Source organism: Solanum lycopersicum, chromosome 8 (assembly GCF_036512215.1).
Source record: "Solanum lycopersicum chromosome 8, SLM_r2.1".
Classification (NCBI taxonomy): domain Eukaryota; kingdom Viridiplantae; phylum Streptophyta; class Magnoliopsida; order Solanales; family Solanaceae; genus Solanum; species Solanum lycopersicum.
In genome coordinates this window covers 65,884,510-65,902,167 of record NC_090807.1, presented here as the reverse complement: position 1 = coordinate 65,902,167, position 17,658 = coordinate 65,884,510, and the positions used below count along the sequence as shown (strand labels likewise).

Below are 17,658 nucleotides of genomic sequence, written 5' to 3'. Positions count from 1 at the left end.
ATAAGTAAAATAGAAATTCATTCTCTTGTTGTATGTATGAAGGAGCAAACACTTAAAAATATATTTTATGTATATGTCAATATTATATCTTCTTGAACTCTATTTTTTCTATTAGTGTTCATTTTGTTAAAAAAAAAAATCCCCTAAAAAGAACTTTTATAAATAATTAAAAAAATTAATAATAATAATAATAAATATCGTCTCTATTGAGAAGTGCTTACTGCTAAGAATTTTAGATTATACATGTATGTATCTTGTGTATCTACTATAACAATATAAAATTCATAGTATCACTATATTTAGTAAATTTTAGAAGTATCATTTGTGTAATGAGGGGACCAAAATCCCTAAATCAAATAATTTTTCCAACTATTTTTTTTTCTTGTTCCTGAAATAAATGTTGGACCATTGTTTGGGCCCCCGCTTTGTCCAAGTTCATTCCATTCCTCCTACAATTCACAGCTCCGTCCTTCTTGTGCTTCCTCCTTCCGTTCCATTTTATTTTTTTAAAATTCTTTGATAAGCAATAATATTGATTCTTGTTTATCATAATAAAAATAATGTCTCTTCACACTTATAGAGTAGGTAATTTTTTCAAAACCCTTCTCCGCTTTAATAGATTGTATCTTCTCTTGGATATATCTTTTCTATATGAACTATGCATTCGTAAGTTTTTGATGTATTTAAGATTTTATAAGTTTAAGAGATTTTTATAATTTAAAAAAGAATAAGAATATGAGGTAATCAACTCTTACCAATTTATGTAAAACTTTTACATGTAATTATAGCCTATAGGTACCGAAATAGTCCAACTAAATGGTAAGATTTTTTTATGTTGAAGAAATTATTTAACTAGTGCCTTTTTTTTTGTCATATACTCGCTTGGTTTACTTGTCACAATGATTAAAAAGGACAAACTACATAATTAAGTATATTCCACTTATTATATTATTATTATTATTATCTATATTTTTAAAATATTATGTATTATACTATAAATATTAACAGTTTTCTATCATATATTGAAAAAGATACAGTTGAATACATGATAGGAAGATAGGAGAGCGAGATGAGGGAAGGAGACGATGGATATTTCTTATGTATTCAATATACATGCGAATCACACTAGATACATGTATATCAGTGAGATTGAAAGAAGCGAGGAAGGCGAGTAAGATTTGTTATGTATCCCAAATTCATGCGGATGCACTTGGATGCAATGTGTCTTAAACAAATAACATCTAATTCTGACCCCATGTATTTTGAGATACATATATCTGAATCTATATGAAAGTATAATACGTCATATTATAAACTAGAGTGGTAACTTTAGAATTCTAAACTAATAGGATTTATGTAAATTTCTACTAAAAATAGCTAATTCTAAGGAAGACTAATTTAGAATTACAAAAAAAAAAAAAAGAGAACTTTTCGCGGTACCTTTGAATTACTGAAATCTTAAGAGGACTTAACTGCAAAACCCAACCGTTTAGGTGCAGTTATTGGCGCGCCAAAATCGTGCCCACTACCCTATATAATTCACTGAAATTACCAAGTCACACAATTCACACACTAAAATTTTTCTAAATTCCACAATGAAACCACTCGTTCTCCTCCTCTTCTTTGCTCTGTTCATTCTTCTCCAATACGCTTCCGCTATACAAATCCTCTCCAAATCGAAGCTTCGAAAATGCGAGAAAATTTCCGATTCAAATAGCCTAAATTGCACGAATAAGATCATCATCGACTTGGCTGTTCCCAGTGACTCGGTAATCGATCTCTCTAACTTCATCTAGAAACTTCTGATTTATCAATCGATTGATGTACTGAACGAATTGCATGTTTATGTGAGTTTGATGCTTGAGTTCCTTGTTTTTCCGGTGACGTAGAGTGGAAATGAGGCTTCATTGATAGCAGAAATAGTTGAAGTGGAAGATAACTCAAGCAGTAACATGCGAACACTTCGAGTTCCGCCGGTGATAACCATTAACAAATCAGCAGCATATGCTTTGTATGAATTGACATATATACGAGTACGTCTTAAAAAATCTTTGTTTGATTCGCCATCGGAATATATTAGTTTGATCTTAGTTTACTTTTGGTGATTATGGAACAAAATATTGAAGTCATTGGTGTAATGTTAAGCTTGATTGAGAAAACGTTGCATCAACGAGTAGGCTTGAGTATTTAAGTGAATTGAATTTGTGAAAGCTGCAAAACAATCACGTTTTTATGTTGTTAGTGATTTTTTGGCAAATAATTTGCAACATTCCAAAACGAAACATTTTCATATAAATTGGAACCGATGGGATATTTAAGTTTTGCTATTTGGAGAAGTGAGTGGAAGTTTGTTTCATTCAGTAATGCTGCTGAATTGCATCTGATAAGTATATAGTTCTTCTGAGAACTTGCTGGAGTTTTTGGAATAATTTATTTAGCTTTACTAAGTTATATGCTTGAAGCCAGAGGCCCTTAGATTACATCTTTAAGCTAACCTGATTGTAGTATGTGTATTACAATCCATTGTGTAGATTTTGTTTAGCAATGTCTACTTCCGATCAATCTTTCCATCTATGTGATCCCTGTAATTCCTCCAAATGCATGTCACATGTTTTCTGGTTGCACTTGTTTCTGAAAACGCTTCTCTACTGCTATGTGTATTATCACATACATTTCCATTTCTCTAATGGAAAATAATCAGCTCGTCTGATTTTCTTAGAATGGTGGAACAATGCTTGTATATGGACATTGGAGTCACTGTCATATAACACTTTGTCTTAAAGATTATACTCTTGTCTCGTATAACAACTTGTTTGGGCCACCAGATAGTAGACAGGTCTATAAGCAAAGCAATAGAAAATATATCATGTCTGTCCTTACTTGAATTAAATCCATGGTATTGTTTTCTCTCTGTTCAATTGACTTTTGTCGTGTAGGATATTGCTTATAAACCGCAAGAATTCTATGTCAATACACGCAAGTGTCAACCGGATGCAGGGGCAGATGTTGTGCAGATCTGTGAGAGGTGATTCATTTAATAGTGTTCTCCAAATTGGACTTACTTTAGGGAATTTTGCTTTTTAATACAGACTTTGTTTCTGTAGTTATGATAGCTGAATTTGGTTAAGTCACTAGTATCAGGGTTGTTCTGCTATTGAGTTTCATATAATATAAACTTTGACTTGGTCTGATTTGGTTTCATTTTCTGGCTTCCTAAAAAGTCTTGAGGCAATATGAAAGAGACAGCCAAAAGAAAAAAAAAAATAACTAGGGTATCTAGGAGGATACTGCTCCTTGGAACTTCACTGTGTTAAACAATACATAAATTTAGTTCTAGTTTGTCGCTCCATAAATAATACGAACAGCAACTTCGGCCAACCACGTATTTGTCTAAGCTTGTTAAGTTGAAGCTTATGCTATGTTGTCCTTCCCTTGTTCAAGGAGAAAGCGAGGATTTAGTCCATGACTGTCTAACGTTATTCTTAGCTGCCCATAACCTTTTTTTTGTTAGAGTTAAGCTTGTTCAGTTGAAGCTAATGATAGGATGCCCTTTCCTTGTTCAAGAGAGAGTGAGAACTTACTCCATGACTGCTTCAAAACATTATTCTTATCAGCCCTTATGCATATGTGTTATGTAGCATAAACTGCAAACTTATCTCCAATCCAACTGACCCTTTTAGATTCCCTTTTGGATATATTTGTATAAACAAAATGGAATTGGTACACCTGATTTAAAAATAAAAAATAAAAACAGTTCCCCAAAACCAGATGGATGATTAACATCATTTGATGATTGTGAATTGATGTTTGACATAAATCTTGTTACTTTTATGTTCTATGTTTAGATAATTCAAAAAAAATAAAAATACAGCACATGATTTAGAACGCAGGAGTTTTCATACTTATAGACTTCCCATCATATCAGTAACATAATCAATAATCAAGATCCAGAGACAGATAGGATGATAAGTTAAGTAGCTTTAAGTATCGAGGATATGTTTTTCAGACTTAGAGGACCCTGTCTCCTCCCAAATTACACCTTCATTTGATGGGAAAAATTTGAATGCAAAAGGAGATTATTGAAGCTGCAAAGGATGCCCTATGGTGTTCCAGATACATACCTTTTCCATTTAATATGATCGGACTTACCTTTTCCATTTAATATGATCAGACTTACCACTGTCATGTCTGTAACACTATATATTTATGTTATTAGGTTCCAGAAGGACTCATACAGATCGAGAAAGAGAATACTGTCATCTATGTATCTCAGTACTCTTTTTTTTTTTTGAATTCCCACCAATCATGCAGGAAAATAATCTTGAAATGATTACTGGCCTGAGTTTTAATTTGCCTCCGGTTTTGTGTGGTGCTAAGATACTAAGTTTAGACTAAATATTCCCGTTGTTTCCTGTCTTTATATATATATATATATATATTATATATATATATATATATATATATTTGCAATATCTCAACTTTTTTGAAAGTATTTTTTGTGTCAGCTGAGTAGCTTTTTGATCTGTTTCCATAGGCTGAGGGATGAGAATGGACACATTATTGAGAATACTCAGGTAACGTTTGAGATTCTTAATTGCTTTCCATCCTAGTAGGATGTATAATAATTGTTACAGTTTGGTGATGACAAGTTCAACTTGTCATATCGATGACAAGCTTATCTGATATCTAGGCTAGGCGAGATATATGCTTTCTTAATGACTGCTATAACTATATCTCTAAGGAAATTTGTTGCCAATCATGATACCTAGGAGCTGTCTTTCAAATTGAATTTTTAAAGGTAAGTTATAGCCTTCCATTTAAAACTATATTTAGTGAGTCTTATGAAGAGGCAAACGAAGACTTGTTTTGTTAATGAAAACCATTATTTACTTATAACCTGCAGGTCGTCTTCTCTTCATAGTATTTTCTCACATTGAAGATTTTCCTTTCCTGATTTCTCCGAGGACTGGATATAATCCTTCTTCTATTTTTTCTTCTCAGCCTACCTGTTGTCCGTGTGGGGATCAGCGAAGGGTTCCTTCATCATGTGGAAACTTTTGTAAGTTTACCCTTAAGTTCTCAGAGAATATTTTTCTTCATTGCAGTTTAGAGAGTTTGCAATAAATTGCTTCCTAAATCATATAGTTTCTTGATTTAGTTGACAAGATGACGAAAGGGAAGAAAAACACGGCTCACTGTCTACGGTTTCCAGATGACTGGTAAGGCCTTTATAATTTTCTGTTGTTTGTGTCAATGAAATCTATATTGAATTTTTTTTTAGATTTGAGATACATTACTTTTGAAGGTTATGTTTTCTGGATAAAAGTTGTTTCCACAAGATGCTGTTTTGACATGACTTTTCTAATATTTCAGTTCCTATACCTTTTTATTCTCTACCATCAATTCAATCTTATTGCTACCATCTGTATGCAATCATATATTGATGGATAATATTTAGTTAATGCTGCAACAGTTCTCTCTACATTTAGGTTCCATGTATTTGGCATTGGCCAGCGCTCAGTTGGATTTAGCATTCGAATTGACGTTAAGAAACAATCTCAGAATTCGGTATTTTCTCTTGAAATTTTTTCCAGTATTTATTGTATTTGTGTTCCTTGGTGCATATTTGGTGCCTGATTCAGATATAATTTCTCAGCATACAGCACTCATTTCCTTTTTATTTTGTCTATTTTGTCTGATGTGTGGTGGTGTCTTGTATGCTGGATCGCGTCTTCAGAATTTGACTAGTAAACGCGCCAACATTGTTTTGTAGTGAGGCCTAATTTGTTGATTTATGCATAATAACTATTTTAGATAAGGAAGCCAGCAGCATGAGCTGGATAAAGACCATCTTCGCAAAGTGTTCCTTTGCTAGTCTTCAGCACTGCGTTTATCCCCTTTACACATCTGCATGTACAACTGCTTAGTTATTCATCTATGTTTCTGGGTTTTAGCTCCAAAAAATCAGCTAGAGACATGGAATTTTTCTTAAGTTCACCTTTCACCATTTCTTCTCTGTGTTAGTATCTACTATTTCATAACTCCCCCACGTCTCATTTGTGTGACACTATATAGCTTTTGGGATGGAAAGTTGTTTTATTCCAGCTTCTTACAAAATTATGAATACAAAGTATAATATAAATGAGATATGCTGTCAAGCCAACTACTTTTGGTGATGTTCATGATGAGTGATAATGATTGCAAGGACGAATATTGCAGAACCTAGATTAAAATCAACAGTGCCTTAATTTTTTTGTGGAATGATGGTATTCCATTCATTTTTGCATGAAGGGTATAAGTGTCATAGTTTCATTGCGCTAATATTTGGTGGCAGGAAGTGACTGTTGGTCCGGACAATAGAACTGCTACATCCAGTGATAAGTTTCTGCGGGTGAATCTGATCGGAGATTATGTTGGATACACTGATATTCCGTCGTTTGATGACCTCTACCTTGTCATACCTAGACAGGTAGCTCTTGTCACTCATTTTACACCGGAACTCTTCAACAGCTTTGAGATTTTATATAGATCTCATGTAGATACAAAATTGATATGCACCTTTTTGAATAGTTTTACAGCAAAGAAGTAGCTAACGATGGTGAACCAAATTTAATTCTAGAGTTATCGGCTAGACTGTGGAGTTCCGTTCTTAATTCTCCCTTTATTCTGGTAGCTATATTACCTGATATTAATCACTGATGATATGCTATGCTGGAAACCACTCCTTAATTTGATGCATAGTGCAAATTTAATTCTTGAGGACAAAGGAATAATGCAAACTGCATATTAAAATTAAAAAGAACAGAAAAGAATAATGCTTATTGTTTTATCATAGATGCAATTGCTTATGTGGGACTTTTGTCCATGTGTCTTTCTTTGATTATGCAAGCATTTCCATGTACTCGCTGGAATCAGTTTTTGATTTCTGATGGAACTTTTGTTTGTCATTCTTCGGTAGTCTTGTCATTTGTGATACTAAGATGTTTTGTATCCCTTTTGCTGAAGGGTGGCCCAGGTCAACCACAAAATCTGGGGAGCAATTTTTCCATGTGGATGCTACTCGAGAGAGTGAGGTTTACATTAGACGGTGTTGAATGTAACAAAATTGGTGTAGGTTACGATGCTTTCAATGCACAGCCAGATTTTTGCTCTGCACCATTTTGGAGTTGCCTGCACAACCAACTATGGAATTTTTGGGATGTCAGTAAATATTAAACACCTAATACTTAAACTATGCTCTTTTTCTGTTATAAGATCTTTCATGTCTCGTAATTCACAACACTTGGTTCATCTTTGTTTCCTTTTAAGTAATTTCTGTTCCATATTTTCTTACTGCTACAACATTTTTTCTAGAATGATGGTCTTTTCTGTTTCTCATAAATCTGTCTAAACTGTATGAAGAGACATCTTGTTTTCAGATTTCTGTATTGGCTTGTCATATGCTCATATATCTTTGGGGGCTTGTACTACCCATGTCTTCTGTTTTTCTTTTGTTCCTAGTGTTTGAAGACATTTTGTCCAACATTTCTACAATTCCATTGGCTCGTATAAATTATCTTTTTTAATTAAAAATACTAATTGAGAATCAGCAACTAAAGGTAAAGCGTGTCAAGTGTTTATGTGGCTGTTTCTTCAATATTTTTTTACTAAAAACATGGATATACATAACATGGGGGAACCTGTGGTTTGGCTGCGCTGAAGTTCAAATAGACCTTAGAAGCAATTTTATAATGTTTCGGCCTTGACCTTGACTAATTTATCTTGCAGGCTGACCAGAATAGAATCAGTCGAAATCAGGTGCCGCTATATTGCGTGCAAGGAAGGTTTGAAAGAATTAACCAGCACCCAGTTACGTTTCAGGTTTATATTTTGTGTCTGCACAGATGTCTTTTGCTTGTGGTTGTAATATACAAGTATCTGCAGAATGCAGGAAGTCATGCATTCTCTATTGGAATTACAGAAGTCCTGAACACAAATCTGTTGATAGAACTGAATGCAGATGATATAGAATATGTGTATCAAAGGTCAGTCACCTTATTTGGTGTTAGTGCATTGTCCTTGTTATTCTTCTTGGCATAGTTTTCGTCTATGTTCCCCTTTATCTGAAGAATGTGAACAAATTTGATGGCTGATTTATATCTCCTCCAGATTGAGTTTGAAATAACAAAGATCAACATATTAATGCCCTTTACTGTCCTAAGTTGATTCAAGACCAATTCCTTAATGCTTCTTCATCAACATTTAAACTGGTTTGAATATTATATAGTCCACAAAAAGTAATCTAAACAATTAACTTTTGATACTTTCCTGTCAAATAAATATAGGAAGGATTTGATAATCAACCATTTGAGAACATAATTGATGCTTTAGAGTTCTGACTTAATTTTCAGGAGAAGGATAAATTTCTCTTGAGTAAGTTACGTTGTTTTTTAATTTCAAATTTTTGTCTCTGCATTTATTATTATTCGGAAACTCTAGAATTTTTAAAATCATGTTATGGAGATTATTCAGCTTTGTTGTATTTTTTAGTATATGACTATTTGTCTCTCTAACTTTGCTCCTATATTTATGTTGCTTAAATAAAACAATGTTCCTTTATTAAGAATGCCAACTACTTTCCAAATTATATTATAATAATTTAAAAAGCATAGTGCATCAAACTTTTAATGACCAGCAAACATTATCAACTAATAGGAAAATAAAGAGAAAAGTGGTCCCTTCTAGGATTAAGAACATTTTTAGAAGTATGAGGGTAATATGTGAATGGAGTTAAAATATCAAAACACTGAAACGTTAAAACATCAAAACAAAAACTTCTTCATCTGTATAGATTAATTTGGACTGACTATGAGCATTGACTGAACATTTTGTAAGATTGATTTGGTCCTTTTATGCAGGAGCCCTGGGAAAATTCTCAGCATTACAATTCCAACTTTTGAAGCTCTGACTCAATTTGGAACAGCAACAATTACAACAAAAAATATAGGTGAAGTGGAAGCATCCTATAGCCTCACGGTAAACAACTACATTATGCCTAGACAGTTAAAATATGTATGTTATCACCTAATCAGTTTAATGTTCTGCTATGCTTTCTAAAAGGATAAACTTCCATTTTCACATCCCAGAATTAAGCTACCAACCAAAATGAGTTGGCTCAGTTAGTAAGGATTGGATCTTGAAAGGTCTTTGTCATCCCCTATGGTGGATAACCTGTACGTCTAAAGTACTTTGAGGCCTGTAGGATGCTTTGGCCCCTGGACGAGTCCTCCCTCAGTTCAACTTTGAGGCCTACAGCATGCTTTGGCTCTGGATGGGCCCTGTCCTCTCTGATCTGCTCCATAGATCACCCTCACCTCTGCAATCCACAAAAGTAAAAAGGAAGAAAAAATGTAAAGGAGTCCAAAAATAAGTCATGCTACATCAATGTAGCATTATCTTGATTTATCTTTGCTTTGATACATCAACTTTTGGTAATTCTAGAAAACAACATAGATGTCTGAAATACATAAGCTTGAAAAAAGTATCGTAAGGCTGTCGATTAACTCTAATTTTAGTCAGTCAATTTGCAGTTTTTGTAGAGGCATAAATATATTTCATTGATCCGTTTAAATAATATGTGAAACTCTTGTAATTGACCTTCCTATCATGCAGTTCGATTGCTCAGCCGGTGTCAGCCAAATGGAGGTCATCATTACTCAACCTCTGATATATGATACAAAGTCATGATACGTTCAGAAGAAGAAATAACTTAAGTAAACGTTATGGTGCTGCAGGAACAGTTTTATATAATGAAGCCAAATGAAGTCATGACTCGGGCATTCAAGTTGTACCCAGCAAGTGATCAAGCTGCAAAGTATGTCTGTTCAGGTAATATATTAATATGGAGGGCATGAAATGAAATGTAGTTGATGATTCCGAAGATGCCAAATTTTCTATGTTTACTCTTTGTTGCAGCCATACTGAAGGACTCAGATTTTAATGAAGTTGATCGGGCAGAGTGTCAATTTACAACCAAAGCTACTGTTCTTGATAATGGGTCACAGGTCAGCTGTAGTTTATGTTGGGAAATTTTGGTACACATTGTGTGCATAATGTTTTCTAGCAATATAAAAAAAAAAGGAAAAATAACAATGAATACTGGGCTACATGATGGGAGAGTGTGTTGAAATGTGATCATCTCATCTAAAAGCTTAAGTTGTTTGAGAGAGTACACTTTTATTTATTTAATTTTGTCTTCCTACAAAATCCCTCACACGCGGCTTGTGTTTTTTTTATTGGCCAAGTGGAAGTTTTTTTTTTTTTAATAATGGGTGGTGGTGAGACTCAAAGCCAAGACCTCAACCTGCTCTTGAACCATGTTGAAATGTGTGACCATCTCATCAAAAATCTTAAGCTATTAGTGAGAGCACACTAATATTTATTTAATCATGTTTTCAACAAAGTGGAGCAGATAGATCACGAAAGCTACTCTCTTCCTGCGTAGTTCACAGATTTAGACCTATGGTAGTTGAAGTTAGTAGTCTAAAATGGGGGCCAGTCTGAGTGAAGTCTTGAAGAGAGAATGTACTATGTTTTCAAAGTTGTTATATGCACAAGTTTGGAGTTGGGTCAGCAATGGTGTTAAAATCTTAGCACTTTGGATGACTAGTTTGTTGAGAGGCCAGATGCTAGTATAAAGAGAGTGGCAATATGTGCTTCTTTTCTACAGGACTATAAGATTTCAAATGTATATTGAGATTATTGAATATTACTTTGCATTATACAATTAGTTAGTTATGAAAGTTAGTTATAAAAGTTAGTTAGAGAGTTAGTTATCACATGTTTTAAATGTGCATAGTTAGTTACAATTTTAAATCATCTAGATGCTTCTATGTAATCTATAAATACTCTACTAATGCACAAGATCAAGTTAAGCTTTTGCATTCTACAAGATCATCTTCATTGTTTTAGCTCTAGTTCTTGTTGCTTGTGACTGCCATTGTTTCGAAGCTCAAGCTTCTTAATATGGTATCAGAGCTTTGCTCGATCTGAGACATTTTTGTATATGATTACATCTTGTAATCCTCTTGTCCTTCTTCTTTGTTTCTGGTTTTTGATTGTGGCTCGATCTGCAATTGTCTCTTACAGATTCTTCTTCTTCTTTTTCTCTGTTTTCTGGATTTTTTGGATCTGTTCATCCATGGCTGATACCACTGCAAGTTCTGGCCAATCTGGAGGTCCTACTAGTAGTACAATTGATCCCAATCATCCCTACTATATACATCCATCTGATAACCCTGGAGCGATGCTGGTACCAGTTCAATTTACTGGAGTAGGTTTTTGCTCATGGAGACGTAGTGTTCTGAGAACACTTTCAGTGAAGAACAAGTTGGGCTTTGTCAATGGAGATTGCTCACGTCCTCGATCAAGTGATCTATCATACAGACAATGGGAGAGATGCGATAACATTGTCACTTCTTGGATTCTAAATTCACTGTCTAAGGAAATTGCTGATAGTGTTGAGTATGTTCAGGATTCTGCAGAATTGTGGAAGGAATTGGAGGATAGGTATGAGCAAACAAATGGTGCGAAGTTATACTAGATCCAACGAGAAATTAATGACTTGTCGCAGGGATCTCTTGACATTACAGGTTACTACACCAAGCTGAAAAAGCTATGGGAGGAGATAAGTACTTTAAATGCCAAAGCTCAGTGCACTTGCAGCTGCACTTGTGGAGCAAAGGCACTTACTCACAAAGCAGAACAAGATAGGAGGTTAATCCAATTTCTCATGGGACGTGGAAGTATACTTATGATGAATCCACTGCCTAATATGGCTCAGACTTTTTCTCTACTAGTTCAAGATGAACACCAAAGGGAAATTAAACCTTCTGGCTTTTCTAATGCAGAATCTACTGCTTTATATGCTGGAAATGCTAGGCCTTCTTCATCAGCTGGGAACATCAGACCTCATTCATCAGCTGGAAGTGTCAGACCTCCTTCATCCTACAGAACAAATTATGCTCCTAATAACACACATGGTCATTCTCAGCTTCAATACAAGGATAGATTTTGCACTCACTGCAACAGGACTGGTCACCTTGCTGAGAGGTGCTATCAACTTCATGGATATCCAGCTAATTCAAATACAAATCAGAGAAACAATTCGATTCCAAGGCCTAATAATTCTTGCAAGGGAAATCAAAGGAACAACAGGGAATCTGGGAATAATGTTGTAGCAAATGCAAGTTGCACACCAGACTTTGCCCCTGGGAGGAGAACAAATGAAGAAATGTATAATGTGAGCCTTACCAAAGACCAATATGGTCATGTTCAAGACATACTTCAGCAGTTCCACAAGAAAAATGAGAATGAAGGTGGATCTAATACGAATTCAGACCTTGCTAGTGGATCATCAACTGACTTTGCAGGTATCATAGTTTGCACTTCTTCTATTGAATTTGGAAAACTGTCATGTAAATGTTTCAAAAACAAGTCTGACTTATGGATAATGGACTCAGGAGCCTCAAGCCACATGATCTTCAATATATCTCTACTACATAATATCACTCTTTTACCATATCCCTTGTTAGTTGCCTTACCTAATGGATACAAAGTTAAGGTGACACAAGTTGGTAGTGTAGCACTAGGACCCATGATCAATTTAGACAAAGTTTTGTATGTGCCATCTTTTAAATATAACTTGATTTCTATTCATAATTTGACTGCACACACAGAATACACTATAAGTTTCACCAAGAATTTTTGCTTCATGCAGGCCCCTTCAATGAAGAGGCCTCTGGTAATTGGTAGTGCAGAAGAGGGTCTCTATTTCCTGTGTCCAAGTTGTTTGAAGAGTTCTTATAATGTTTCAAAATGCAATATGATTCCTTGTAATTCTTGTAATGCCTATAATAAAGGACAGTATGTTCATTCTCTAGATGATAAGCAATGTACTCTTCCTATTCTCAATAAGAAATATTCATGTTCAACATCTGATGCATCAAATTATGTCTCCTGTCCAAAGTCTTGTATTTCCAACACTCAGCCATGTGCTAAAAATCATGTAGATATTGTGTGGCATAACAGATTGGGACATGTACCTTTTGTCAAAATGAGAAATATTTCCTCTATTCTTGTAAAATTCTCAGCCAAGGAACCTTTTATGTGTTCTATTTGTCCTATGGCAAGACAAGAAAGACTCCCTTTTAAACCAAGAACCACCCTCACATCACACATTTTTGAGCTACTTCATGTTGATCTGTGGGGGCCTTATAGTACACCAACATATAACCATTTTAAGTACTTCATGACCATTGTAGATGATTTTAGTAGAGCCACTTGGACTCAATTATTAAGTACTAAGAGTAATGCATTACAAAATCTCAGGAGTTTTATTACCATGATAGAAAACCAATTTGAAGTTACTGTTAAGAAAATCAGAACAGATAATGGTTTGGAGTTTGTCAATACAGAATCTACAAATTTTTTCAAAACAAAAGGTATAGTTCACCAGAAAACTTGTCCTTATACACCTCAACAAAATGGTGTGGTAGAAAGAAAACACAAACACCTTCTTGAGATTGCTAGAGCCTTACTATTTCAATCCAAACTACCTGTCAAATACTGGGGAGAATGCATCCTTTGTGCAACCTATATAATAAATAGGCTCCCATCCACTGTTTTGAACCAAAAATGTCCATATGAAGTTCTGTATTTCAGAAAACCTCTTTATTCACACATGAGAAGTTTTGGATGCCTTTGTTACCCTACTGTCCCTATACCTCATAGAGCTAAATTCGAACCAAGAACTACTCCTCACATATTCATTGGATATCCTCATGAGACAAAAGGATACAAAGTTCTAAGTATGTCCACAGGCAAGATACATGTGTGCAGAGATGTTATTTTTCATGAAAATGTTTTTCCTTTTAATGATTCCTTTTCAAATACAACTGGTTCACCTCTTTCATTTTTGCAATCGCCTCATTTCATTGATGTTTTAGATGATCTTAATAAGGATGGCACACAAGACACTCTAAATTGCTCAAATGGTTCTAATGCTACCTGTGACTTGTCACCTAATCTTGTTGTGCCTTCCCCTTCTATATCTCCTGCACCATTACTTATTAACCAACCTAGAAGATCCATAAGGTGCCATAAACTTCCAAAACATATGAATGACTATGTTCATTCTATACCTCTACTTAAGCCACCTGTTTCTCAAACTACAAACACCACCCCTTCTCTTCAGGTCCCTTTCTCTAATCACCACCACCTGGCTCATAGCGCTCTAATTCCTACTAGTCAAAATATTGTTAGAAATGTTTGCATTGACAGGGAACCAACTTCATATGAAGAAGCTGTCATTGATCCTGCATGGCAGGCTGCCATGACACAAGAGTTTGATGCACTACACTTAAACCACACTTGGGATTTAGTTCCACTTCCTTTTGGAAAGAAAGCTATAGGCTGCAGGTGGGTATATAAGGTAAAACACAAGGCAAATGGTACAATAGAAAGACTCAAGGCAAGACTTGTGGTAAAAGGTTACACACAGCAAGCAGGGATTGATTATACTGAAACCTTCTCCCCTGTAGTGAAGATGACCACAGTCAGGGCATTGTTGATCACAGCAGTAAAACAAGGTTGGAATATGTATCAATTGGATATAAATAATGCCTTCCTTCATGGTGATTTACATGAGGAAGTGTACATGGAAGTACCACCTGGACTTGCTGTCCAATCTCATAATTTGGTATGCAAATTAAACAAGTCCCTTTATGGACTCAAGCAGGCCAGCAGACAATGGTATGGTAAACTCACTGAGGCTTTATGTTCTAGGGGATATGCTCACTCCATGTATGATTATTCTCTATTTTACAAGAAGACATTAAGCTCAGCAGTTTATGTGGCTGTGTATGTTGATGACATAGTCCTTACAGGAACTGATGTTGATGAGATAGCAGACCTGAAAGTTTATCTACACAACAAGTTCAAAATCAAGGATTTGGGATTACTTCATTATTTCTTGGGGATGGAGGTGCTTCACACAACTCAGGGAATCATTATCTCACAGAGAAAATTTGTACTTGACTTGTTGAAGGAGTATGATTGTCTAAATATGACTTCCTTGTCTTCCCCTCTTGATCCAAACACAAAGCTAAGAGCTAAGGAGGGCTCAGTTCTAAATGACAGTACTTACTACAGAAAGTTAGTTGGAAGACTTAACTTTCTTACAAACACAAGGTTGGATATTGCTTTTAGTGTACAACAATTAAGCCAGTTCATGCAGGATCCTAGAGAGCCACACTTACAAGCTGCTTTTCATCTTCTAAGATATTTGAAAACTGATCCTACATTGGGTTTGTTTATGTCCAAAGATGCAGATTTTTCTCTAAAAGGCTACTGTGATTCAGACTGGGCTTCATGTACAGATTCCAGAAGATCTGTGAGTGGATTCATTATTTTACTTGGTGGCAGTCCAATTAGCTGGAAATCAAAGAAGCAAGAAACCATCTCCTTATCATCAGCAGAGGCTGAATACAGATCACTCAGGAAAGTAGTTGGTGAATTAGTTTGGCTTAGTCGATTACTTACTGAATTGGATGTTCCTTATCCAAAGCCTATCTCAGTATTTTGTGACAGTCAATCTGCCTTACACATAGCCAAGAATCCTATTTTTCACGAAAGAACCAAGCACATTGAGGTAGATTGTCACTTTGTGAGACATGTTCTACAACAAGGACTTATCTCATTACATCACATTTCCACACAAGATCAGTTGGCTGACATATTGACAAAGGCTTTAACAGGGATCAAACATTCTTCCATTCTTGACAAGTTGGCAGTGTTGTCTTCACCTCCAACTTGAGGGGGGGTATTGAATATTACTTTGCATTATACAATTAGTTAGTTATGAAAGTTAGTTATAAAAGTTAGTTAGAGAGTTAGTTATCACATGTTTTAAATGTGCATAGTTAGTTACAATTTTAAATCATCTAGATGCTTCTATGTAATCTATAAATACTCTACTAATGCACAAGATCAAGTTAAGCTTTTGCATTCTACAAGATCATCTTCATTGTTTTAGCTCTAGTTCTTGTTGCTTGTGACTGCCATTGTTTCGAAGCTCAAGCTTCTTAATAGAGATTGAAGCATTTTTTTAGCACCCTGTTATACTCCTCTCCAGTTGTAATGATCTTTGCATTGTTCTTTAATCCGTATAGTTGTCAACCTGGAAACAGTTTTGGTTTCTGCTTGTCATACGTTGAAACTTAGTGGACTTGAGTTTGCAAAAATGGTAGAGGAAAAGGAATAGATCTTATTTTTTTTCCTCTTCTTGCCTGATTGTAGTAAATAACTGCACTTCCAAAAACTGCTACTACCCCATCAGTATTACTTCCAGGCTCCGGTGAAGTTTCAGTCTATCTCCCTGTAAGAATAGCTTTGTTGGATTCCATTTAATCTATAGTGAAACTAGCTTTTGAGAATATGCTTTCCTTTTATCCTCCTACGCATCCCTTTTGCCATTAGATTATCCTAAGACGATCTCTCTAGGATCTAACTTTCTCAAACATTCTTCAGAAACATCGTTGGTAAGGCTGTCAGGTAAAATATGTAATGTCTTGCACTCGCCCTTATTTGTATCACTGATCACATGTCATCTTATTATTGCAGATTCCGTTTCAACCTCCTAAGACAAACATCAATGGTTTCTTTGGGAGCATTGAGGATTTATGGAAAAAGACGTGGAAGAATTTGGCAGATTTTCTAACTGGGAAAAGCTGCAGGTACTCAAATGATCACCAATGAATATATATAGATATAGATATAGATATAGATAAGATTCTTGGAAGACTTTTATGTCAATTTGCTGTGTTTTCAGTTGAGTTTCACTCCAGTTACATTCTCCTAATTGAGTTTCAGTAAGGTTATGTACACTTGGGTGCTATAGGTAGGAGTTTGAGACATCTTTGAATTGATATACCCTCAATGTTGAATTTCTGGCCGTCTTACATTGTTCTCTGCTTAATCATGATTATGGGGAATTTAAAGATTTATTACATCACTTAAGGTTTTTGAATAATGTTTAAGGATTCCTATGTTGATATTGTTGATTTTTTTTTCCTTTTCAAAATGGCTTCTTCACTGCTGTATTTCCTTTCCAAACCTGCTCTGATATGTTTTACTTGAACCGAGGATCTATTTAGAAACAGTCTCTCTACCTCACAAGGTAGGGGTAAGATCCAGTTACACACCACCCTCTCCTAGACCCTACTTGTGGTATTACACTAGATTCGTTGTTGTTATTTAAGCATTCCTATCACATAAATTCAATTTTCGTGTTACGAAATAGTTTTCTTTTGACAAATAATTTTCTGATTAGCTTTTGTCAACAATTATTTGTTAACTAATGAATATTAATCTTTTACATATATATTAACTATAAAGATTGGTTGGTAGTGTATAAATTTGAATATAGGAGACTGCAATATTATTATTTTTTCAAACTGAGCTGAAATAGCTACTTGGATTCAGTTATCAGTTCTTTCTACATTATGCTGTGGCATGTGCTTCAGATATTGCCTCGGCTTTCTGGATCAAACGTGATATAATTTTTGATTTATTCCCGAGGAAATGTGTCAAGCATAGAGGTACCAATTGAAGTTCTATTTG

General features: G+C 35.0%; 1 protein-coding gene across 7 annotated transcripts in view; it reads left to right on the top strand.

Moving 5' to 3' along the window:
- Positions 1-1,208: 1,208 nt before the first annotated feature.
- Positions 1,209-17,658, top strand: part of LOC101265357 (protein HAPLESS 2) — a 28,149-nt gene continuing 11,699 nt past the window's right edge. For 6 of the 7 annotated variants that reach the window (XM_026032430.2, XM_069288627.1, XM_026032428.2 and 3 more), the window contains exons 1-16: positions 1,219-1,769; positions 1,890-2,033; positions 2,937-3,025; positions 4,535-4,574; positions 5,002-5,059; positions 5,159-5,219; positions 5,490-5,568; positions 6,335-6,469; positions 7,006-7,200; positions 7,768-7,848; positions 7,924-8,024; positions 8,898-9,015; positions 9,652-9,684; positions 9,774-9,867; positions 9,955-10,043; positions 16,660-16,772. In XM_026032430.2, the coding sequence (XP_025888215.1) occupies positions 1,596-1,769; positions 1,890-2,033; positions 2,937-3,025; positions 4,535-4,574; positions 5,002-5,059; positions 5,159-5,219; positions 5,490-5,568; positions 6,335-6,469; positions 7,006-7,200; positions 7,768-7,848; positions 7,924-8,024; positions 8,898-9,015; positions 9,652-9,684; positions 9,774-9,867; positions 9,955-10,043; positions 16,660-16,772 (1,604 nt within the window). In that variant the 5' untranslated portion in view covers positions 1,219-1,595. Of the gene's footprint in view, positions 1,770-1,889; positions 2,034-2,936; positions 3,026-4,534; positions 4,575-5,001; positions 5,060-5,158; positions 5,220-5,489; positions 5,569-6,334; positions 6,470-7,005; positions 7,201-7,767; positions 7,849-7,923; positions 8,025-8,897; positions 9,016-9,651; positions 9,685-9,773; positions 9,868-9,954; positions 10,044-11,127; positions 11,254-16,659; positions 16,773-17,658 lie in introns of those variants that run through there. The other variant, XM_069288628.1, reaches the window with a different exon arrangement.